The sequence below is a fragment of the Magallana gigas genome, chromosome 5 (genome assembly GCF_963853765.1).
Source record: "Magallana gigas chromosome 5, xbMagGiga1.1, whole genome shotgun sequence".
In the NCBI taxonomy this organism is placed as follows: domain Eukaryota; kingdom Metazoa; phylum Mollusca; class Bivalvia; order Ostreida; family Ostreidae; genus Magallana; species Magallana gigas.
In genome coordinates this window covers 7664276-7689090 of record NC_088857.1, presented here as the reverse complement: position 1 = coordinate 7689090, position 24815 = coordinate 7664276, and the positions used below count along the sequence as shown (strand labels likewise).

General features: G+C 33.7%; 1 protein-coding gene across 2 annotated transcripts; it reads left to right on the top strand.

Annotated features, from left to right (window-relative positions):
* Window positions 1–2310: 2310 nt before the first annotated feature.
* Window positions 2311–23860, top strand: LOC105331442 (immunoglobulin superfamily member 10). Of its 2 annotated transcripts, XM_034445221.2 has the most exons (13): window positions 2312–2470; window positions 10210–10758; window positions 10895–11011; window positions 14366–14668; window positions 15742–16038; window positions 16298–16591; window positions 16709–17023; window positions 18049–18357; window positions 18500–18805; window positions 19253–19564; window positions 19825–20139; window positions 22247–22421; window positions 23037–23860. In XM_034445221.2, exons 1-13 carry the CDS (start codon window positions 2317–2319, stop codon window positions 23269–23271), a joined length of 3681 nt encoding a protein of 1226 aa, XP_034301112.2. In that variant the 5' UTR covers window positions 2312–2316; the 3' UTR covers window positions 23272–23860. The 2 variants fall into 2 exon arrangements, with proteins under 2 accessions (XP_034301062.2, XP_034301112.2); XM_034445171.2 differs by lacking the exons at window positions 18049–18357; window positions 18500–18805 and having other exon boundaries at window positions 2311–2470.
* The last annotated feature ends 955 nt before the right edge of the window (window positions 23861–24815 follow it).

Genomic DNA, 24815 nt, shown 5'->3' with positions numbered 1-24815 from the left:
CGTGTAGTGAGCGACCAGCGCGCTAGTTTCCCTTCGTCATCGAAAGCAAGATTTTTGTCTTGCCTAGATGGCCCAGTGGTTAGCGCGGTGGCCGCTCACTGCTAGGAGAATGGGTTCCAGAGGTCGTGAGTTCAAGCCCCGGCCGGGGCGGAGGTGGAGCTCCAACAAGGTGAATTTCTCTGTGCTTTATATATATATATATATATATATATATATATATATATATATATATATATATATGTAAATTACTATACGCTGTATTACGATGCTGTGTAGTCTGTTTACATCATCTTGGCATACGACTCGTTTTCTAGGGATTTGGAGTGTCAAAGTCATCTTTTTTTTCTAGGGTTTTTCCTTGACGAGCCTGATGCTATTTTCAATGGAGTTGTATCTGTTTAGTATTCAAAGCATGGTTGTATATCATATTCAACGTTTGTCTTCCTTTTTGTGAATAATAGATATCGTTCAATTGATCAAGAATGATTAGGAATCACAACTGACTGTATGGCGCTAAACATTCGTGGTTTTTATTTATTTAAAACTAGTATTTACATGAATATAAAACCTGTCAGAGATGAAGTTCCTTTTAAGAACATTATTTTGAATCAACGTCTAAAAAAACCCAGACTGATCGCCATTTCTAATGTAAAATGCAAGACTGTCCTCAAAGAAAAAGAATCAAATATTCACATTTACACAAGAGATACCAGTGCAGTTGATTTTTAAGGTATAGAAAAAATATAGATTGTTTTTTGGCTGTTGATCTATGTTTTCAATTACATTTTTTAGAAAACGACTACTTTGTCAAAGCAAATTAGACCTCATGCCCCACATAGCATAACGTGCAATGGTGAATGTGTGCTTGTTGTAAATATTTAACTCTGTTTTAAGTACTTAATGTAAAGTTAGACCGAAAGTAAATGATTTACATTAAACAAGAGGCCCATTGGCCACATTGCTCACATGAGGAACACTATGTATGATAAAATCAGCTTAATGGGTCATAATACAAACTATCTGGGCAACGTTCAATACTACATGTAGATCCTGTATAAATAAAATCCATTTTCCCCCTGGATATGATATTCTTATGTTTATAATCATTAGTCCCTTTTCTAACAGGATGATTTTATAATCGTATCACATGTTGAGTTTTGCAGTTCTCAAAAAGATCCTTAACAATCGTTTATATATGGGGTATAAACCTACATCAAACTCTGAACCTTCTTGTTAGGCCGAAGAATTGTCCTGAGGCCAAAGTCTTAACAATTATAAAGAATCATCTGGCTGGTTAGTTTCTGAGAAGAAGATTTTAAAAGATTTAGTCTACATATTCCAATGTAAAACTTTGAACCCCCCACCCATTGTGGCACTACCCTACGCCCGGAGGTGTCATTTTTTCACAACTTTGAATCTACACTACCTGAGGATGCTTCCACAAAAGTTTCAGTTTCCCTTGCTGGTTAGTTTTTGAGAAAAAGATCTTTTTTAAAGATTTACTCTTTATCCTTTATATTCCTATGGTAAACTTTGACCCCCCCCCCCCCATATGGCCCCACCCTACCCCTGGCTGATTAATTTTTGAGAAGATTTTAAATGATTTACTCAATATATTCCTATGTTAATCTTCCACCCCCCATTGTGGCACCACCCTACCGACGGGGGTCATGATTTTCACAACTTTGAGTTTACACTACCTCAGGATGCTTCCACACAAATTTCAGCTTTCCTGGCTGATTAGTTTTTGAGAAGAATATTCTTTAAGATTTACTCTATTTATTCCTATGTAAAACTTCGACCCCCCATTGTGGCCCCACCCTACCCCCAGGGGGGTCATGATTTTCACAACTTTGAATCTACACTATCTGACGATGCTTCCACACAAGTTTCAGCTTTTCTAGCTATTTCGGTTCTTGAGAAGATTTTTGAAAAATTATTAAAATTTTTCATTATTTCTAATTATCTCCCCTTGAAAAAGGATGTGCTCTTAATTTTCACAACTTTGAATCCTTTTGCCTAAGGATGATTTGTGCCAAGTGTGGTTGAAATTGGCCCAGTAGTTCTTGGGAAGATGTTGAAATTGTGAAAAGTTTACGGACAGACAGACGGATGACAGACAAAATGTGATCAGAAAAGCTCACTTGAGCTTTCAGCTCAGGTGAGCTAAAAAGAACTATTGATAACTGACATCTATTTCTTTAACTTAATGAATATTGAAAGATCCGAAATGCAAAATTTAAATATTTTCTGAGTATGAGATCACATAGACCTTTTTATCGTTGACTTTGAAAACAAACATTCCTGCTTTAAAATATGCATTTAAATCGACAGTCGCCCGCAAGAGGTGCACATTCACAAAGAGCAAAGACCAACATCGACATGATTTCCTGCTATGATAGGCGACGGATAAAAGTATTCAATATTGTAGTAATGATTGTATGGTCAAGTCATTTGTCCTATGCAGATGGTAAGTATAGTCTGCGCTCTCATTTCTTTAATTACTATATAGAGATAATGTTGTTATTTTTGTACTGATTGCCAAAATACTTGGACATCGATGTTAAATTAAGTTAAAAAATAACACGTCTTTTTATTTTTTCAAAATATGATTTAAGAAAGTTAATGAAAGCTATCAACAGCAAGGAACACAACGGGTGAACTGAATTTTATGTTTTGTTATCTTAAACACAACAAGATAGATTTACCGGATTAGTTTTGGTTACTAAATATGTAAAAACAAACGGCATAATATACAGCTCTCTAAACAATTAACAACTTTACAGACACATAGATAATAGAAAAAAAGAATGCACGGTTATTTCTAATTACAGTCAGATAATAACTTGGAATTCTTCGTAACGTAAATTGTAATTAAAAAAAAATAAGGCCAAGAATCGTCGCTTATTTTATACAAGTCATATGTAAGTATTTGATTTACCTAAATAAATATTTCATTGTTGATATATGGCCCTGATGGCATTATAACAGAGAATAAAATTAAACTTCAAGGTGAAAAAAGTGAATTTATGGTATTTGGGCGATAAATGGGGAAATAATAAAACCATTTAAGCAATGCTGTATGTGTTATACAAAAGTATCAAATAATAAAAACATATCAAATTTAAAAGAAAACGAGTTTTAAAGAATCGTACTCTGTAAGCAACACCATGGTATTGATTCAAACTATATTTCTTTTAAGCAAAATCTAGGAATTTAAAATCACGGATAATTTAACAGTCATGTTTATGGAAGTATGATCTTCAACAAAAATATCAAAACTGAAAACAATTGTTATAGTATAATGTTTGAAAACAATGGAACTTATAATAATTTGAACTTCATTTGGAATACTCAGTCATAAATACACTTTACCACTTGATATTTTTTTTAAAATGAGCACTTTTACCTTTAATCATTAATTGAAACTTAATTCAGCCCTAAATGTGTAAAAAGGGATGTTCTAAAAAGGCAGTTTTTTTATCATCCATAACAATATTATATCGATTATTAAAATTTTAAGTCAAAAGACATTGCTTATGTAAAAGGATCTTCACAAAATAAAAGAAGAACCATTATATATGATTTTTCAGTATTTCGAGCGCGAGATGATTAATTCCTTTAAATATTTTAAAATGTCGATCATCGTCAAAATCGATAATAGTTCAGGCCGTTAAATTTTTAAGACGTTAAATAGACATTATTCATCTTTAAAATCAAGCCATTACTACGGATAATTCTACCTACCTTGTTATTAGACCATTAACAGAGAATAGATAAACTGAATTTTAACATGCAATAGCTTTTAGAATAATGTAACAATGGATAATGGATAAAAGTTTAGATGTATTTTAAATTCTCAAAATATCATACAAAGGCTTAACTGTTTGAAATGAATGTCTCAAGAAATGTAAAAAGAAAAAGAAAACGAAAATCAAATCCATTCCTAGTTTATTGTTTTGAAGCATTACTCTTGAGAAGGTCATTCAAAGACGGTTTCATATCTGCATGCAGCAGGAATTGTAAACAGAGTGGGGATTGTTGCGGTATATTTACGCACTCTGGAAGTAATGAAAAATAATGTTAAACATACATGTACATGAACCAACGTGTCTTCCGTAGTACATTTACAAGAACATTCTTGTTGCCCGGCAGTTTTGCAGCTACACTTTCGACACTGCATATCGTATTTTCTGAATACTAGTTCTATTTTTGTTAACTGATCTAAATTTTATTTTTTAATAATTTAATTTAAATAAAAAAAACCACATTTAATGAGCAAATGTTTTAGCGCTTATGCGCGTGTATTAATTTATGCCGGGCACTAAAATTTTTAGGTACTGTCACAATATTTTTATACAACCTTAAAGTAATGTGCTTTTTAAAAGCAATTTAGACAAAGGGACATTTACATTTAGCAAACAATTTAGAAAGCCTTCCAGTACTGACTTCCACGTAGTTGCCATTTTTTAAATGACATTTGAACATCAAGTGGCCTTATGCCTTCAAAATCTCTAGAAAAAGCTTGGAATGAATACGCACTTAGTTGTTTCTCAGATATTGTCATAACGATTTTTCCTCTTCTTAATAGTCTTTATTCTGATATTTAAAGAATCTTAGATTTCAACGATGTCTTAGAGCCTTGTCGATATATTGCATTACTCTTGCCATAAATTTTCACCACTGCTTGTGCCAAAATTCCCTGTACAATATCGGAAAAAATGTCTGATTAAAATTTCTCACATCGGACAACATCGTTTTTTTTTGGAACTGAATTTTTTTTTTTAATTCCATGCTTTACCTAACCATCCCATGGTTTAAGTTGCTGAATATTCATTAACCACTATGCTGTACAGAAATCATCTACTCCATTATGCTTTTTATGTTATATTATTTTTTTTAATCCTGCAATTCGCCTGAAATAGAAACTGCCAATATATTTTTATTTTCTAAAGCGTATGATGACCCTGAAGAATTTTAGCACGAAAGTCTGAACAGTTTAATTCAGATTTGAACGAAACTTAGTCTTCATAATCTTAACAACAGATCATTTAGGTTGAAGAAAAACGAAAGAGTGAGCAATAAAGGTTTAAGTTTCTTAAAAAAAAATATTCTAGCGGTATCCAATAGCCTGTTCAATGAATATTAATGTCAGACGATTAGGTGTTAATTTAAACAACCAATAAATGATAAGATTTACAGTAACTCAGTCGCAACTTCTCAGGCCTTTCAAGCAGAGCTCGGAAGCTATGTATGAAATGCCTGAGAAGTTGCGATTGGATTAATGTGATACAGGACACCTGTCGATTATAATCAAAATACGTTTGGTTAACAATCTCTTAATTTTATAATATTGGGCCAAAAATATGTGAAAAAATATTCGAAAAGATATCAATAAAAAACGCCACATGGGATTTCAACCCATAACCCAGAATCATTGGTAACCCATTGCGCTTCGCTGTATGGAAACAATTTTGCGAAAGAAAAAAAAGAAGAATATACTTGCTTTTGTTATTTGTTTTAATAGGAAGTAGGTTTCAGCATGGACTCCCACAACATCTTTAACTTCAATAAATACATCTATTATTCGTACACAGATTCTCCGCAAAGCCGCCGTCGTAAACATTAGACAGACATGTTTTTGTCTGTAATTAAAGCTGACATATATTCATAGAGAATTTGGTCACCCTAGCAGTAAAGATCATGCTAAAGGGGTATACAAGGATTGTTCACCATGAAATAGGTACTATTCGATATCTCAAAAGCTTTTGACTAAAATAGTGAAATGAACATGAAATCCAAAGTATTCTCCACGGTTTCAAAAATATATTCTCTATTATTGAGAATTAAACATAAGAATACTGCGTCAGAGATGTTACTTTTATCAATCATTCACTAAAAGGTATGTAAATTTGCTTTATTTCTCGGCCAAGCTCTCCTCTGTCGTTGTTTATGATATAAAAATCTGACTAGAACAACACTACCCCGTATATATTGAACTTGAAATTTTATACGTATCGTTAGTTTGATCAATGCTAAAACTGAAAAGTGCTGCAAGAATCCCACGTTTTGTGTCATTTTGATGCAACATTATGATAACGTTCTCCGTGAAAACTTCATAAAAAGTTTTAAGCTTTTACGAGAGCCGGATGAATAACTATTTAATTAAGAACATAGAATTCTAGCAGCAGTTTTGATTAAACTGAGATGTTTTGCCTTCTCTTTATATGTTTATTTTATTTTTGAAACCGCTGAGTAGTGTTGTTCTATTATATTTTATGTTAAGGAATATACGTAAGCTATTTATAGTTGTCACGTGGTAATGCACCAGTGTGGCAGTAATGTACTGCCCGATTTTATTGCACTGGCATCTACTTTAAAGGAAAATACTAAGTTTTTGATCTTATTAAAAATAGTTATTAAAAATAGTTATTTAATTTTACGATTTTGAATATAACAGTCAAAATAAGACGCTAAATTGCCCAAATGCTTCCTTGACACCCCCGCGAATTGTTTAGCTATTTATATGTCGTACCCGGTTTTTTTTGTCATGTTAGAACCATTTTAACAGGAGCTTGGACTTTGGGTAGTTGTGTCGAACAGCATTGTGACGTAGGCCTGTCTATTTCATTGTAGGCTACTCAGTCATGGCTCTTTAAAATCAACAAGATTTGTCAGGCTTTGGAGGTAAGGCTACGCAATTGGTGTATATTTCGCTTGAAACCAGCGTCATTTTAACTTGCTTTGACGCAAGAAATAGATAGTTACATTAAACTGAAAGTCCAAGGATTTGTAAAAATGGTTCTAATTTAGGCGGTAGCTATCTAACAGAAATCGTTCGCACTTTCAAAAGGAAATGCAACAATGATAAAGATTTTGCTAGATCTTTGACGGACTTAAATCCTTCTCCATCACCTATCAATTAAATTCAAGTCTAAGGCTTCCGGTTTAAAAAAAATCAAATGAACGACTTTGAAGCTTAACAATTCCGCACGTATTCAAAAATTGCAAGTTATTGCCCCCCCCCCCCCCCAAAAAAAAATTGCGCTAGGTAAAGGCTGATTAACCCTTTTATTCACACAAATTTTAATAAAACAATGAATGCAATTAAATATAAATTCGTCAAACAATTTCCTTCTCAGATCGTCACTTTACTGTTTAAGAGCATCATCAGCCCCCTAACGGTAAGTAGTTTAATTTGTTTAAATGTAACAATGGAGACTCTTTAACTGCACGTGAATTCACATACCTTATTTTCCGAGATCGGGTAGTGTGTTAAAGAGAACGCTTGAGGTAAGTAGTGTGTCGATATGAGTTACACTAAACCATCAAATATCGATCTCACTACCAAAATGCATTCATAAATAGTTGTCATTCTGTTCCTAACGAAAGTTGATAGGTGTTGACAAGTAAAATCCTCTCTCTCCTAAATGTATTAGAACAAGAGGCCCATGGGCCACATCGCTCACCTGAGGAACAATAGGTATGATAAAATCAGCTTAATGGAGTCATAATACAAACTATCTGGACAATGTACAATAATACATGTAGATCCTGTATAAATAAAATCCATTTTCCCCTGGATATTCTTATGTTTATAATCATTAGTCCCCTTTCTGACAGGATGATTTTATAGTCATATCATATGTTGAGTATTGCAGTTCTCAAAAAGATCCTTAACAATAGTTTATATATCGGATATAAACGTACATCAAACTCTGAACCTTCTCGTGAGGCCAAAGAATTGTCCTGGGGCCAAAGTCTTAATAATTATAAAGAATCATCTGGCTGATTAGTTTCTGAGAAGATTTTTAAAGATTTACCCTATATATTCCTTTGTTAAACTTTGACCCCCCATTGTGGCCCCACCCTACCCCTGAGGATCATGATTTTCACAACCTTGAATCTACACAACCTGAGGATGCTTTCACACAAGTTTCAGCTTTCCTGGCTGATTAGTTTTTGAGAAGAAGATTTTTAAATATTTACTCTGTTTATTCCTATGTAAAACATCGACCTCTCATTGTGGCCCAAACCTATCCCCAGGGGTCATGATTTTCACAAATTTGAATCTACACTACTTGAGGATGCTTCCACACAAGTGCCAGCTTTCCTGGCTAATTAGTTTCTGAGAAGAAGATTTTTAAAGATTTACTCTATATAATCATATGTTAAACTTCGATCCCCCATTGTGGCCCCAACCTTCCCCCAGGGGTTATTATTTTCACAACTTTGAATCTACACTACCTGAGGATGCTTCCACACAAGTTTCAGCTTTGCCGGCTGATTAGTTTCTGAGAAGAAGATTTTTAAAGATTTACTCTATTTATTCATATGTTAAACTTCGATCCCCCATTGTGGCCCCACCCTACCCCCGGGGGTCATGATTTTCACAACTTTGAATTTACACTACCTGAGGATGCATCCACACAAGTGTCAGCTTTCCTGGCTGATTTGTTTCGGAGAAGCAGATTTTTAAAGATATACTGTATATATTCCTATGTAAAACTTCGATCCCCCATTGTGGCCCCACCCTACCCCAGGGGGTCATGATTTTCATAACTATGAATCTACACTACCTGAGGATGCATCCACACAAGTGTCAGCTTTCCTGACTGATTAGTTTCTGAGAAGAAGATTTTTAAAGATATACTGTATATATTCCTATGTAAAACTTCGACCCCCCCCCCCCCATTGTGGCCCCACCCTCAGGTGAGCTAAAAAGATTAAGTTTACAATACAATAAGTTGTTAAAGTTGGTTTCTGGAAGAACAGACTTTGAACATTTTCTTAATAAATATTGACAATTTTTTTACTTTTTTCATCTTTAGTTTTTAAGATCTGTGTACAAACATAGAATTGTGAGCAAATCTTTGTATCTTGCTTATAATTCGAAGCTTTTCGAAGATTGTCTCTTTCCTGTAAAAATTTCGTGGTTTAAAGTTTCCGTTTTCCGGCAAAATGCGTCTGTATTGAAAAACTCTGAAAATGAAAGTAAAAGTAGGGAATTTCTCAGTTTTGGAAAGGGTGTACATCAAACAATTTCATTTCTTTTCTTCAAATGATAATTCAATTTTGACACTTGTTTTTAAAATTGCAAATCCTCTTTTCTGACATGTGTCAAGCATTCTGATTTAAAATGTCCCAATAAATGTATAAACACTCTGCAAGTACATGGACTATTTTGCTTAAAGGCACTACTTTGTTGTCCTACCAATTCTAAAAAAGTTAGAGGGATATACCCATCTACAAAGAAGCAAGCTTTCGTGTTAACTTTGTTATATAGTTGTATTTTCAAAAAAAATTATTAGAAGACAAGGTTGGTTAAATTTTAACTCGATCAAGCAGGAGGGTTTTCATTTCACTCAATACATTTGCCACACGCTCGGTGGCGCAAATCATCACAGAATCCGAACGAAGTTGAAGTCATCTTAAACAAGCATTCCTTTTAAAGGAATGATCGGCAATAATGATATATTGATAGCTAGAAGCAATCAACAAGTTTGATGTAAAATAACTTAAAAAGTACTGTATTTTTACAAAATATAGAATATTTTGAATCTGTACACTATAAACCGTCAACAAATTTGATTTTGAAATAAATTTGGGGAAAGCCGTTCGTAAACTCCTTTTCTAGTTTTATATTTTCAACGTAATTATTAAATGTTAATGTATCTTCTTCAGAATACTGAGTAGGGCTCTTCAAAAAGCATTAACACGTATACAAAGAAAGAGTTGTATTAAAATAATTTAATGCGACTGAAAAACATTGAATGCCATCATAACTTGCTATTGAGGTCGCATTATAACGTAACCTTGTTTATAAATCAAGCCGTCTTCCGAGCAACTATTATGCAATATCAATAGATCGAGGTCAGTTCATGGAGCATCTTCTTATGATTGAGGTCGGTTCATCGACTGCATTACTGAATGAATCTTTCGATCGAAATTCTTACGCGTGAGACAAGATGTGCATTCTTCAATTAACAGGTCGAGCTGTATTTTATGTATGTTTGCATCTCTTAAGGTAAATGAATTGAAATAAAACTGAGTAAAATGTTATATAAATACTAGACCAAAGCTTCAAGTTTTTATAAAAACTACTTCTGCAAGCGGAATGTGTGCACACGTGGAAGCATTTGCCGGATGGCATGAGATTTATAGGCTTCATATCATGACAAATGCAATTATTTAGCTTTATTATTATAGGATCGTGTGCCTCAAAAGGGGACATTGTTTTTCTTCTTGACGAATCTGGAAGCATTGGCTCAAGCAATTTTGAGCGGATCAAATCTTTTGTAAGCACCATTGTCGGCCAATTCAGTGTTGGAAACGATACAAATCAGTTTAGCGTCGTCAATTTTGAATCATCTGCAAGAGAAATTTTCCCCTTGAACAGATACCAAACTGTGTCAAGTATTCAGTCAGCTATTTCTATCATCAGTTTCTCAAGTGGTGGAACAAGCATAGGTAGTGCCCTTAACTATGCCCGAATGTACTCTTTTACAACCACTAGAGGTGCACGATTGGATGGGGCAAAGATAGCAGTTCTAATAACAGATGGTCAAAGCTCTCTTTCTGACGAGCCTGAACGTCTAAAAGCAATGGGAGTCACCATCTTCTGCGTCGGTGTTGGGACAGGTGTGAATTCCGCTGTGCTTCGCTCAGTGGCTACACACAACGACTACACATATTTGACCACATTTGACGTGCTCAATCTCATAGCGGAGGAATTATCAAATAGGACGTGTGCAGATGGTATAAAATTGATAAAATTTGTTTTCTCTGGCATAGATATTTGAAACCAAATTTAAAAGAACAACGAATAATGGACAATAGAAAAAATGTATTTTCCCAACAATTTCTTTATATATAATGACTCTTCATTTCGCAGATATCAATGATTGTCTTGGGGAACCTTGTCTAAATGGGGGAACTTGTGAAGACCAGTTTGGAAAATACGTGTGTCATTGTCAAGGAGGGAATACAGATCCCAACTGTTACCTGCCAGGTATAAACGTTTTATTTACTTATCATGATTTATACCTGTTTTTCCTAACAAGGCACAGACATATTTTTAGTTTACTTGTACTTTATTCATACTTCATTGTTCATAATAAATAGCGGTATTGAGTTAATTTATTCATAGGCATATCCATGAGGGCATTTTCATCGTGCAACTCTTTGCGGAGGAGATACACGATCTCCATGTGTTTATATGCGCGTGAAAGTAAACATCTTGTGGGTAAAATTGAAAGAAAAGCTTTGTACTGCCAACCATTAAAGAGCATTACACTTCATTAGAACTGTACGCAATAAGTTAAGTTCTATGCATTTTTTTTTAGAATTATTGCTGAAATATATCTCGAGATACCCACCACGAGAGTATATGTACTTTAAATTATATGTAGTATTTTCTGTCCCAAGATATTTATGTCACACATTTTCTTTAAATCTTCAAAATTTATAAATACCTTTAATGGGTGCAAACAATATTTACTCAATAATATGAAGAAATCCCAACTTTTACCGTTTGAAAGGCCCCCTAGTCAGGTTTCAATACACGGCTAAAAGTAAAAAGTCTATTGTTACGGTGATTTTCCATTGCAAAAGAGATAAAAGTACTCGAATGATAACGTTGAAAAATTGTGCGCGAAATTCCGAGTAACTTCCAAATGAAGAAAAGATGTTAACATTCCCCATTTTACATGTAAATCATCGTACATATAAGACGCCAGATTTTGTTCCTCTGTATTTTGTCGAGTGAAACCCAATTAAGAGTCAAATAAGATGCACTGTGTCATGAAAACTTTCCATTTCATCGATTTTTATAATTGCACCTGTCCTGTTTTATTTTAAATACCTTGGGCCGGGGAAACCTATAGTAATCACTATTACATAGTAATAAACACATTATCTTCTCTTTGAGATAACGTTTGTATTTAAATTTTAGAAACTGATTCACAGGTAAGAGAATGACCTAAAGTTTGTCCCACGATACTTGAATATACTGGATTTAGTATAAAGTCATTGAAATGTACAAGTTTTAGTTTAGTTTCCCTCATGCGATTGATTTTCGGTTCATTGATAATATTTCCTTGTCCAGTAAACATGGCGTGGTTTCTGGTAGCATTAAATCTTGCAATTGTAACTCTTGGCATCAATATCTGAAGCTCAGTTTTAGTGAAGTTATTGAGTACCAATGACAGTATCTATGATTGTGTCCGACTATTTGCTGCATAATTGTAATTAAGCATCTGCAATGCACTTTGTTGCAAAATCAGTTTCTACAACGGCAGCTTCAGACTGTATGGCATTCAATCGGACATTTTTCTGTCTTAAAGCAATAATGCTGAACACAAGAAAGATCATTTCTATTGCTCTTTCTTGTACTTGACTAGGGTGAAATTACTGATGTTTCAGTGTTTCCCAGTCTTTGTGCAGTATTTCCATTGCCGAGTTCAAAGTTTGTCTCGAAGTTATCTGTGATTCTTTCCAATCTTTACTACTAATCAACCATTGGGAAGAAAAATGTTCAGTACCTAAAAAAAAAACACATTCCAAAAATTAAAATACAGTTCATGTTTTATTGAACACCATAAAAATGCTACTATTCAAATAGCATTTTAAAATTTGGTACATGTAGTACATGCATTAACAACGAGAGGCCCATGAAGCACATCACTCACCGTAGAAACGAAAGTCTTAATACATGTAATAAAATCAGTTTTATTGAGTCATATACTAAATATCTGGACAATTTTGTGAAATAGATCCCGTATAAAATATATTCAAAAATGGCTCCTGATATTTCTTATGTTGAAAATTAAGCATATACAAATATCTATAAGGTCTTCTCTACATGTACAACAATTCCCATATGTTTTGTATTTGATAGTGAAGCAAATGCGATCAGCTTGGCCTTGTTGCTGAGGTGTGTGACCTGGCCTGGGGGCTATAAAAGTTAGACGAGCTCACTTTCGATCTCAGTCTCACTTTTCCACTATATCTTCCTTTGATAAAAGTGAGACTTAGATCAAAAGTGAGCTCGTCTAACTTTTTTGGCCCCCAGGCCTGGCCCCTCGGTCTCTTGTCTTTCATGTTTTTGTATGTCTTTCAAAATAACTCTAGGTGTTATCTAACTTTAAAGGGACATGGTCACGATTTTGGTCAAAAATTATTTTTCCGATTTTGATATTTACTATGCTTCAAAAAGGCGATTTTGGTAGGCAACCGAAATTTGTGTGTCATTTGTTGAGATACAAGCGAGTTACAGAGCTTGAAATTCTTCACTATGTAAACAAAGCGTTTGTTTACATTTTGAACGTTGAAGTAAAACTTTCAGTTTTAAACCTAAAACAAATGTGTTAAGCATAGGAACTGTTTATCTATGCTTACAATAAATAAAAAGATAGACAAATAAGCTGGAAAAAGATTTTTACTGGTATATTGAACCTATGCAAACAAAAACAGGGCACGAGCCTTGTTTACATGACAAAGAATTTTGAGCCCTGTATCTTACTTACAACTCTACGAATGACTCTCAAATTCAATCTGATTATTAGAAATGCATTTCTAAAACATTGTAAAGAATAAAAACATAAAAATAAAATTTGACCAAAATCGTGACCATGCCCCTTTAAATCGGTATCTGAAATAAAAGAACGTACTAAAACTCATGTAAAAACTTGATTATCAATCTTTTATCAGCGAATCTAGTATCGCTCTATTTTCCTTCTGAATATCACTATATCAATCATATTAAATTGTAATCTCATAACTCTAAGTTAAATCAAACGACTGATATTACAATATTTCCGTCACAGTAAACCATACAACAGCGCAAACCTACTGTGTATATGAACACTATATGCATAACGTTTAGGTGTTACACTACTTCATATTAAAACAATTAGCCTCAGTGATAGACTAACACCGTAAAACTACACGAAAAACTAAATGATATATCGTGCATTAACATCCCTGTATGAAGCACACGCTCAAAACATGAACATATGGACAAATGCTTCTAAGTAAATGTTTACTTCTTACCTTGGTAAACAAATGTTATACAGAAAATATCTAAAATATCCTTAGCAATATTAAACAATACTTATATATATTTCACAAAAATACCAAAGACGTTACCCATAGTAGGAGAAAAAATCACTAACATCCTAGCTATTTGTCATCTTGGAAAAAAAAAACCCGTTGCCGTTATCTGCCAGCTAGGTTTGCAATGCGGCAGTTTTAATATTCTAATTTTATTATCCGTATCGATGAAGTTCAATATTTCTATCCAAAAAGATACGGTATACAATTGTTTACATTTGTAGTAACTAACTGGTATTTTTTGTATCTACAGGTTTGCCAAATGTAACACTAGGTTCTAGTGTTTTGGTATATTCAGGTTCAACAGCAACACTCAATTGTTACGTCACAAGTTTAACAACGGTCTCCTCCATCATATGGCTATACCAGAAAAATGGGGTCACTTCAGTGATAAACACAGGAGATACTTCAAAATATAGCGGTGGAACTGTTGGAACACCCTCTCTCTCCGTAAAGAACGTTCAAGTAACGGATGTAGGAAACTACAGATGTCAGGCACAAAATACGGCAGGAATTGGCCAAAGCGAACAAATGATATATTTGGATTTGAGACAAGGTTTCAGTATTTGAGTTTATGAAATGTTATCAAATAGAAATGTAGAAAAATATCATCCAAATCTATAAATTCTTTCTATTTAAATTTTTCTGGTGACGTCATCTTTTGTTAGAGATCCTAAAATATCTTTTTATCCTGCGCCTGTCCAATACGTTACATGTAAACCAATACGTATCAACATACTAGACGGCTATTGATGACACACTGGATTGCTCAGATAAATGGAGCAAACAAAGACTCACAGCAACCCAAGAAAAAAAAAACAAGAATACAGGATTTTTCATTTCCGTGGAAATTTATTAGTTTTTCCTTCAAACTGCCTAGAGTATCCATGAAAATTGTGTACATATCATATATGATTAGAAAACTCTGGAAAATCAGAATAATTTTTTACACGAATTTTAAAAACCTTAATTCACTCAGTTAAAGTGCTCGGTTTTTGTCGACTTTTGATATGAAATTTAATCGAGAATACCTTTCTTAATCAAATCAAACATTCATGTATTAACATTTACTACATTCACTACAGACTGAGTCACACACACCGTTGTTTACACACACAAAAAAATGTGCAGAGGTTTCGAACTGTGTTAACCTTTGTGTTAGCTTTTTTATGACGCAATGTGGGGTAAAATAACCAAGCTAGAAATATTTATCGAACATCATTCATCGTCTTCAGTTGACAAGATTTTTCTTATTTCGTATTCAGTTTAATTATAGACTCAAACGCAAAAAATCTATTATGGCCTAAATTCAATTGTTACATGTAACATGTTGGGTTGTGCAAGGTACATGTAAATGGTCAATGAACCACGGCAGAGAATTCGTAAAAACTGTTCATACTCAATGAGGCGACGACATGAGTATAGCAAGTTATAAGCTTCAAAATGTGTATTCTGTCTGATAATCTACTTTCCTTGTTGCTAAAGCGCCTCGGACATGTACATGCATAATGGTCAGTTTTTGGCAAATAACCATTACCGATTAGGATATCTATTCGCAAGATGTTCGGATATTAATATTGCATTACCTTATTGGCAGGCTTACTTTGGTTTCTCAATTTTGTTGGCTAGGTTATCCAAGTGTTGTAACCACCCGATCCTATGCTGTAAATGCAAGCAGCAACGTGACATTGACATGCAATTTTACGTCATCCTACCCACCAGTGCAGATGATGCAATGGTATAAATATGACAGCGATATAACAACTGGTCTGACGGGGAAATATATAGGAGGGACTCTACAGAACCCCTCCCTAACCATCACAGACTTCCAGCCTGACGATCAAGCAATTTACAAGTGCTCAGCATCCAATTCATACGGGACGAGAAATAGTTCAGATATAGTCGTGTATCTACATGTAGATGGAGGTACGTGTACCAGTTTTAAAATTTTGAAAAGTATTACAACCGTGCAAAAAATAGTATGAGGGTATTGCATAATATATAATACATTGATATAAAGTGTTTATTTTCTAAATTGTAGCACGCTAAAAGTTGTTTGTTGTTATGTATATACATAAGAACATTCAAAATATTAAGACTTTAATAAAAATTGATTTTTAAAAATTAACTTAACTTACTAAGTTTGATTTTTTAAGTAATGTGGTCAATTTTTCGCTTGTTTTAGGTGCTCCAGTTATCTTAACAGGACAAAATATGACTGGCTCGTCTGGCACAACATTGATAATTCCCTGTACTGTTGTGGGCGGATCAATAAGTAGAGTCTTCTGGACGTTTCAACCCAGTGACCAGGACAATGAAACAGAAATAGTATTTTCTTATTCCAAATTATACTGGTACTCTTCATCACCCTCTTTACGAATTTATTATTTGAATACCTCTGATATAGGATTCTACAGATGTTGTGCTAACAGTTCAAGTGGCCTTGGACGAAGTACACCAGTATATGTTACTCTCAGGGGTAAGCTCCTCCAAAGAAGTTCAAAACTATTTTAAAATTTTCCTAATTTTTCTCTAAAGTTTACGACGTGTACAAAATTAATTTTTTACTGATTAATTCAATGCTTTGATTTTAAAGGGAAAAAAATTAACGTGGATATATATACATATTCGGTTTACACCGGTGATGACGTCATGCTCTCTGTGTCCATCTTCTCTATGCCCGACGCCATAAATATCACTTGGATGTTTAGCACGATATATTACTATTCATATTACTACTACGCCGCCCTGGATCTGACGTCAGACGTTAGATACGATGGTGGGGCCGTGTTGTCACCTTCTCTGGTCATACGTAACGTCACAGCTTCGGATGGCGGTTATTATATCCTTAGACTGACCAATGTCGACGGCACGATTTACTCGTCAAGGATTACTCTGAGTGTTCAAAAAAGTAATATTGAGACACTTCTTTTGACATCTGACCTTATATAAGCTTAATGGTCAAGCAAACTTTTCTGATCACATTTTTTCTGGATTCAGTCTTATTTCCGTTTGCCTGTCCATCTTAACTTTTTTTTAAATTATGGTACTGATAATGACCATCATGAGTAGAAAACCGCGTGTTGGGAATGTTTTTTCTATTTTAGGTCCTTATCCAGAAAATATCGCTACAAACTAACTACATGTTACAAATGGAACAATCAAACATTTCTGTTCGAATTTGAATTCGTGGTTTATTAGCTGACCGTTAGTTTCAATTTTGTGTGTCTTTTGTTTTGTTTTGTTTTGTTTTTTTTTTTTTTTTTGTGGGGGGGGGGGGGGTAAATTTTTAAAGCGAGCCGTAAAGATAGTCACATGTAAATATCTATTCGGGCAGAAAAGGGTAATTATTTGTGGTAACTACACAAAAATATTCTTCAGAATGAGGCATATATAGATTTTGTAAATGTCTTTTATAAATCTTCAGAATAATAAACAAGTTTTATAAATATGACTTGCAGAAGTCAGGAAGGGGTCATGATTAAAGTACATCATATTCAAGAAAATTGACCGCTATAAAAATAAGAAGTTTTCATTAAAAAAAAATTCACTTCTTATTTAAAAGAATAAAGTGCAGGTAATATGGTTTGTAGTTGACTAGTATAAATTAGACATGATCAGTAAAATCTCTATGCATTGCAAAAAGTAGGTTCACTTGATCTGTTTCTCATTTAGGGATTAGCCAAAATTTCGAAAGGGATAAACCAAAGTGTCCCTTCTATATGCTAACAATTATTTGGGCGTCCTGCAATGAAATCTCTTTGACTTTTATTTTTTCCTTCGATTAGTGGGTTGCTTAAACAGAGGGGGGTTATTAGTGCTTAAAAGGTCGGAGGTTGTAAATTGCTGATCAACTGAGTGGTAGGACTTTTTATGCTTCTTCGTTGTATTTCTTTGATGATGAATATTTTGATGATTTGTACATTGCTTTTTTAGGTTTACCGGTTATCACGACTGAACAGCAATATTTCTATGACGTTTACACAGAATCAACCGTTAATTTTGAATTAAATGTTACATCTAATCTTCCCGTGTTGTCGGTTACCTGGGAGAAAAGCGTTGTCTCATATTTCTATTACGCAAGTACAGTAAACATAACAGACGACAGAATATTTGGTGGAACCATTGACGATCCTTCTCTTACCATTGGTAACATCTCATTGGCTGACACCAGCTACTACCGCTTCACTGCCACCAATGCTGACGGATCTAGATCTGTAGTGTTCTATTTATCAGTGAACCTCCGTGAGTGGGACCGGTTTCCATTTTTAAGAAAAGCTTGTACCTTTGAATATTTTTCACAATAAAATAAAGAGATTAGAAACGAAAAAAAAATTAACTACCATATTCCTTCTCACTTTATTCTTCTAACACCCTTTTCTCTTAGATCCACCAACCATTTATCTTTCGACAACATCCTACACAGTCTATACGGGGAGTAATGTTACTTTAGATGTAAACGTCACGTCCACGCCTAGTCTTACTGAAATTATCTGGGAAAGAAGAAATACGTCTACATTCTTATATAGTGCAGTTGAGATGGCAGATAATCGGGTAGAAGGCGGCGATATCTCAGTCCCTTCGCTGACCATCCTTGACGTAGAAGTATCTGATAAGACCTATTACAGAATGCGGGCAACAAACCGGGACGGCACAACGATCAGCTCATTAATTTATTTATACGTCAATACAAGTACGTATCGTTGAAACTTTCTCTGAAGACGCTCGTTTACAATCCATTGCGAACAAGGTTAATGTTGGGTTAGGTCATCAAGACAATTACTTGGAAAAGATTTGTACGTCTCTATTCCGTCCAGTTTTTGTGTCAGGTAATGAAATTCTAGAACAAAAAATAATACAAGCTAAAATCATATAAGTATACAACGACTTTGTGTTTTTATTGGAAAGCATATATATATATATATATATATATATATATATATATATATATATATATATATATATATATATATATATCGCAAAAATCAACAAAAATTTTTGGTAATGACAAAACATTATTATAAACTGATTTTGAATGTTGAAAAATTTTAATTTACACGGAAACCAGGATCTTTGAGAATGAAGGTAACTCTCTTCATGCTAAAAGAATTAAAACATTAAACTTTTTTCTTGTTTATAGGACCCCCTGTAGTGTCGGTGGGAAAGACCTCGTTAACGGCTGCGACGAAAGCCTCTATTTCACTCCAAGTAAACTATACTTCCGGTCCAGAAATGAAATCAGTTTCATGGGAAAAAGGGAGCAGCTTTTACTCTTTTCTGTATGTTTCAATGAATATAACGACAAATAGTCGCTTCACCGGGGGTACGATCGATAGTCCCTCCCTAAATATAAATGATCTGAAATTAGAGGATAGTGGATATTACCGATGTCGTGTTACTAATGATGACGGGACTACCACGACACCTGTGTTTACTGTTCTCGTGCAGAAACGTATGACTCAGTTTTGTTGTATTTTCAAAATGGTTTAAATTTGTATCAAAAAATAATGTAGATATATGTTCTAGAGTATTTATAATTATTAAGATTTTTACAAGCAATTGGGATTAAGTTTATATATATATATATATATATATATATATATATATATATATATATATATATATATATATATATATATATATATATATTTGGTTTACTTTAGAACAGTGTTTGTAACTTATGCTTTTAGTAAGACAAACTTTAATTTTCAGAACTAGCAAATGTCAATGTAGCAGCCACGACATACACCGTATCGTTCGGAAACAATGCGACGTTATATGTGACCATCACCAATTCGGAAAGTAACTCAACTATCACGTGGGAACGAAAGGGTCAAAATGAGGCTAATTACAATGTTATCAACACGCAGACAAACGTCAAGTATGGAGGGGGTACATTAGTGTCCCCCTCTCTTACCATTTACAACATCACAGAGGCTGATGTTGGGTATTATCGCTGTAAAGTTACAAATATAGATGGTACAACGACCAGCTCATTGATCTATATCGGTCTTAAGAGTCCTGACGGTGTGTAGTATGTTTTTCCTACGTTTCTATTGCAAATCACGTGACGTTGTTAATTGTGAATTTTATGTGTTCTTAGGTAAAATTGTTTAAATTGATAATTGTTATATACTGTCTCTCCCTTTAGAAATAAATGTATCATAGAAATCAAATTATGTAAACCCAGACAAAAGTCGCCAAATTTTGTCCTCAGATGACTGCAAGCTCAGTTGATATACGCAGATACATGTTTTAGTAAAAGAAATGTTGAACGAGTTTTATGTAGAAGTGCTTTGAGTAAATCTTACATTAAAATGTTTTAGGATAATTAGATTTATAAATTTAAATATAGAGCACTTGATTATTCGCCGACATTTGAAATGTTTTTCAGTGGGAGGGATTGGAGTGGGGATGTGCAGCCATCTTGTACAATAGAAGATAAAAATGTAAACATTTCTTGAACTGGCTTTTTTCTGCCCGAAACTGGCCAAAAATGTTGCCAAAAGATATAAAAGTAATAAATTCTAAGTCAATCATGACATTTTGTTTGAAAAGTATGCATACACGAACAGGACAATGCCTTTTAAATCACTCAGTACAGCTGTTTAACTGCGTAGCTACAGACTTATTTTGAAGATTTAAAAATCTAAAAAAAAATATGAAGGGGTTCATTTGTGTCCTCTCTACGTCTGACACTACTCCCGGTCTGAAAAAATTCGGATGGGCGACCTGGGAGCTACAGTGCCTCCCATAGTAAAAAAAAAAAACCTGCAATTTAAGGCGCACAAAAAATTGCGCTAGTTTTGGACTGATTAATCTCATTTCCGAACACATTCTGTACAAATATTTGATTTCAAAAAAAATTTCGGACAATTTACTACAGATATCATTACTTCACTTGCCTCTGATATTCTTTTAAACACCATCACCAGTCCCGTGAAGTGATTTGGTGCAATTTGTTTACATGTAAAAATGGCGATTCTCGATCTCGACGTGAATAGATATACTTTATTTTCCGAGGTCGATTAGCATGTTTCAAAGAAAGTCTGCGGCAAGTAAAGTAACAATATCAGTAGTAAATTGTCTGAAGAATTTAATGGTACTAATTGTTTTCACAGAATTTGTGTTAAAATAAGGTTAATCAGTCCAAAATTAGCGCAATGTTTTGTGCGCCGTAAATTGCAGTTTTTTACTATGGAAGGCACTGTAGCTCCCAGGTCGTCCATCCGAATTTTTTCAGACCGGGAGCTACAGACCTGCAGCTACTCTACCACCATTTGTTGAGAAAAATGTCTTAGCTTGCTTATTTAAGATGTAACTTTGTCTTAAAGCAAGGTACCCTATTCTTAAAAGGGGCCCCAAAAAACCACAAGATATATTTTTTCTGTGCCAACGGAGGTACATTGCATATATATTTTCGTTGAAATATGATGTATAAATTTTTAATTTACGACAATCACTTTTTGGACCCCTATCCAATTTCTTAAATTAAGATACCTAATTCTATACTTATAAAACTAAAAAATCCCAATAAAACAAACATGGGACAGGTATAGAGATGTATATTAAATTCAAAAGGTTTTTTTTAATTGACATTCATTTTTTTTTTATGAAAATATAACGTCAATGTGTCTCCAAAGACACAGGAGTTTTAATTATAGACTGGATTTTTCTTGTTCTAAAAATAAATCCCATGCTGATTGATTAAGATAAGGTACCCTATTATGAGGCAAAGTTACAACTTAAATGAGCAAAATTCAAACTTTTTTCTCAACAAATGGTTGTAGAGAGGACACAAATGAACCCCCTTCATATTTTTTTCAGATTTTCAAATCTTCAAAATACGCAGTTAGATAGATGTTCTGAGTGATTAAAAAGGCATTGTCCTGTTCTTGTTTGCATACTTTTCAGAGCAAAAGACATGTAGGACTTAATTGCTTTTATATCTTTTGGCAAAATTTTTGGACAGTTTCGGGCAGAAACGAGCCAGTTCAAGAAATGTTTACATTCTTATTCTCAAATGTACAAGATGGCTGCACATCTCCCTGAAGCTCTATGGCTTGTCAATCGATTTTTTTAGATCTGCAAGTAGATTTAATTTGACTCACATATTTTTATCTTTTGGTTTCAGATTCCAGTTGTGACAAGCTAAGTTGTGGAGGTCTCAGAGAATGTGTCTTAATGAACAATAAACCTACCTGTTCTGTGTCGACCTGGAAAGCGGCAGCTGTGGCGGTAGCAGTTACTGTGGGCGCCGCCGCTTCTGTGGCTGCAGGGGTAGTCGCCTTAAAGTCACTGACAAGCAAGTAAGTCGCTTTACCAAATTGTTGTCAATTTGGTCATATTCTAGATAAGCAAAGTAATTTATTTTTGTTTGGTAGTTCATTGATATTTTTAGTTACTCGTGGTTTTATAAGACTTTTAAAAGTTTGGTCCTCATCAAACTAATTCATTTACAACAGATAATTTGCAGCGATATTTTCTAGATTAAATCCCTTTTGATGAAAGACACCCAATTTTTCCAATGTCAATTTGACCATGTTATGCATTTAATCAACTCAAAGCTGTGACAGAATAGTTATATGGATATTTTTATCATAAATATGACATTATTAGAAATAAACGACATTTAACCGCTGGATTCTTTAACAGCAGTAATGACTAGCTGTTGTGCTATGACAATTAACTGTATAGTGTGAGTAAATAGGAAGGGAGGATCGAACCAAGAACCTCTGATATGAATTAACCATTTACCGGTCTGCCACTAAGCCTCTTGTTTGCATATATAATATAGGAACACTATCAGAAAACAATACAATCCTAGGCCTAGGTTGTTCCCTGATTTAAGATTTATCAAGTTTGCTTAGGCAATAAAATGTAAGTGCGATTATGTTTAATCTATTTCTTTCTCTACATAACAGGGCAATACAGCCACTAAATGGGAATTCCCAAGGATCCAACTCAAACTCGAATAACAGGAACAACAGAAACAACAATGATAACAACGATCATAACAGTGACAACAATAGTGATGACAACAACAGTGATGACGACATCAGCGACAGAGAGAGTAACCATAACGACGACATGCCGGATCCTAACTACATCGGGGGGTTCCAGGGGGTCATCAACTCCATGCCTCCTCCTAATATGTAATCCGGTCGTGTCTGTTTGACCAAAGTCAAAATGGTCTTTAAGGGGCGGTATGGTCACGATTTTTATCAAAAATTATTATAAGACATATATAATAGCCGACAAAATTTGAGTGTCAATTGTTGAGGTATAAGACAGTTTACAATTCTTTGCATTGTAAACAAAGCTTTCGTTTACATTTTGAATGTTGAAGTCAAAATTTCTGCGTATTATTTAAGCTTAAAATGAATAGGAAGATTAAACACTACCTTAAAAAAGATTCTTTTACTGCTATTGTGAACCTATGTAAACAGAAAAACAAGACACGAGCCTCGTACACATGACAAAGAATTGAGAGCCTGTATCTTGCTTATAATCCTACGACTGACTCTCAAATTCTATTTGATCATTCGAAATGCATTTTTAAACATTGTTAATAATAATAACAGAAAGATATTTGAGCAAAATCGTGACCATGCCCCTTTAAAACGTGGATACATTTTACTTTACTACATGTAGCAGCATTAGTTATGTGATTATCGTTTGATAATGCAAGCTTAGATTAGCTTTTTCCATACTTGTGCACTACACTTGGTGTTGATTTATATTTAATTAGCATATTAATTAATATTATAATATATATATATATATATATATATATATATATATATATATATATATATATATATATATATATATATATATATATATATATAAAGCACTGAATAGAATCAACAACACTAGGCATCTTTAAAGTGTCGGTTCTAATATATAGATACTAAGCCAGTAAACTGAATATAAAAAGCACTAAAAATGGCTAACGACACGAACAATAGAAATTGTCAAATTTTCGGGACACCCAGTCCCTTCTTCAGGACCAAAAAATAAATTACATGAGTACAAAACAAAGAAAACAAAATCTAAAGCTACTACTAAACTACTTAAGAAACTATAAAAAAAGAACAGCTACATTATAAACATTTGTTCACATTCTTACATGTAAAGAAGGTGTTGCTACTGTCGCCGATCGCTCTAAAGTAATCAATCCTAGTAGCAACACCTTCTTTAAGAATGTGAACAAATGTTTATAATGTAGCTGTTCTTTTTTATAGTTTCTTAAGTAGTTTAGTAGTAGCTTTAAATTTTGTTTTCTTTGTTTTGTACTCATGTAATTTATTTTTTGGTCCTGAAGAAGGGACTGGTTGTCCCGAAAATTTGACAATTTCTATTGTTCGTGTCGTTAGCCATTTTTAGTGCTATATATATATATATATATATATATATATATATATATATATATATATATATATATATATATATATATATATATATATATATATCAATTAATGTTTGCGTTAATTTAAATGTCTGAAGAAAAAAGTATTAATCAATTTATTAATAAATGTACATGGAAACTATTGGATAATGATACAAGTAGACTTTTCATACGTGAATAAAATAATATAATCTTTCGTCAAGTTATTTCGATAGACTTGGGGTTGTTTGAAGGAAACTGTTGACCAAGGGAGCTACAAATAATTATCGATTCTACATGAACTTGAGAGCTC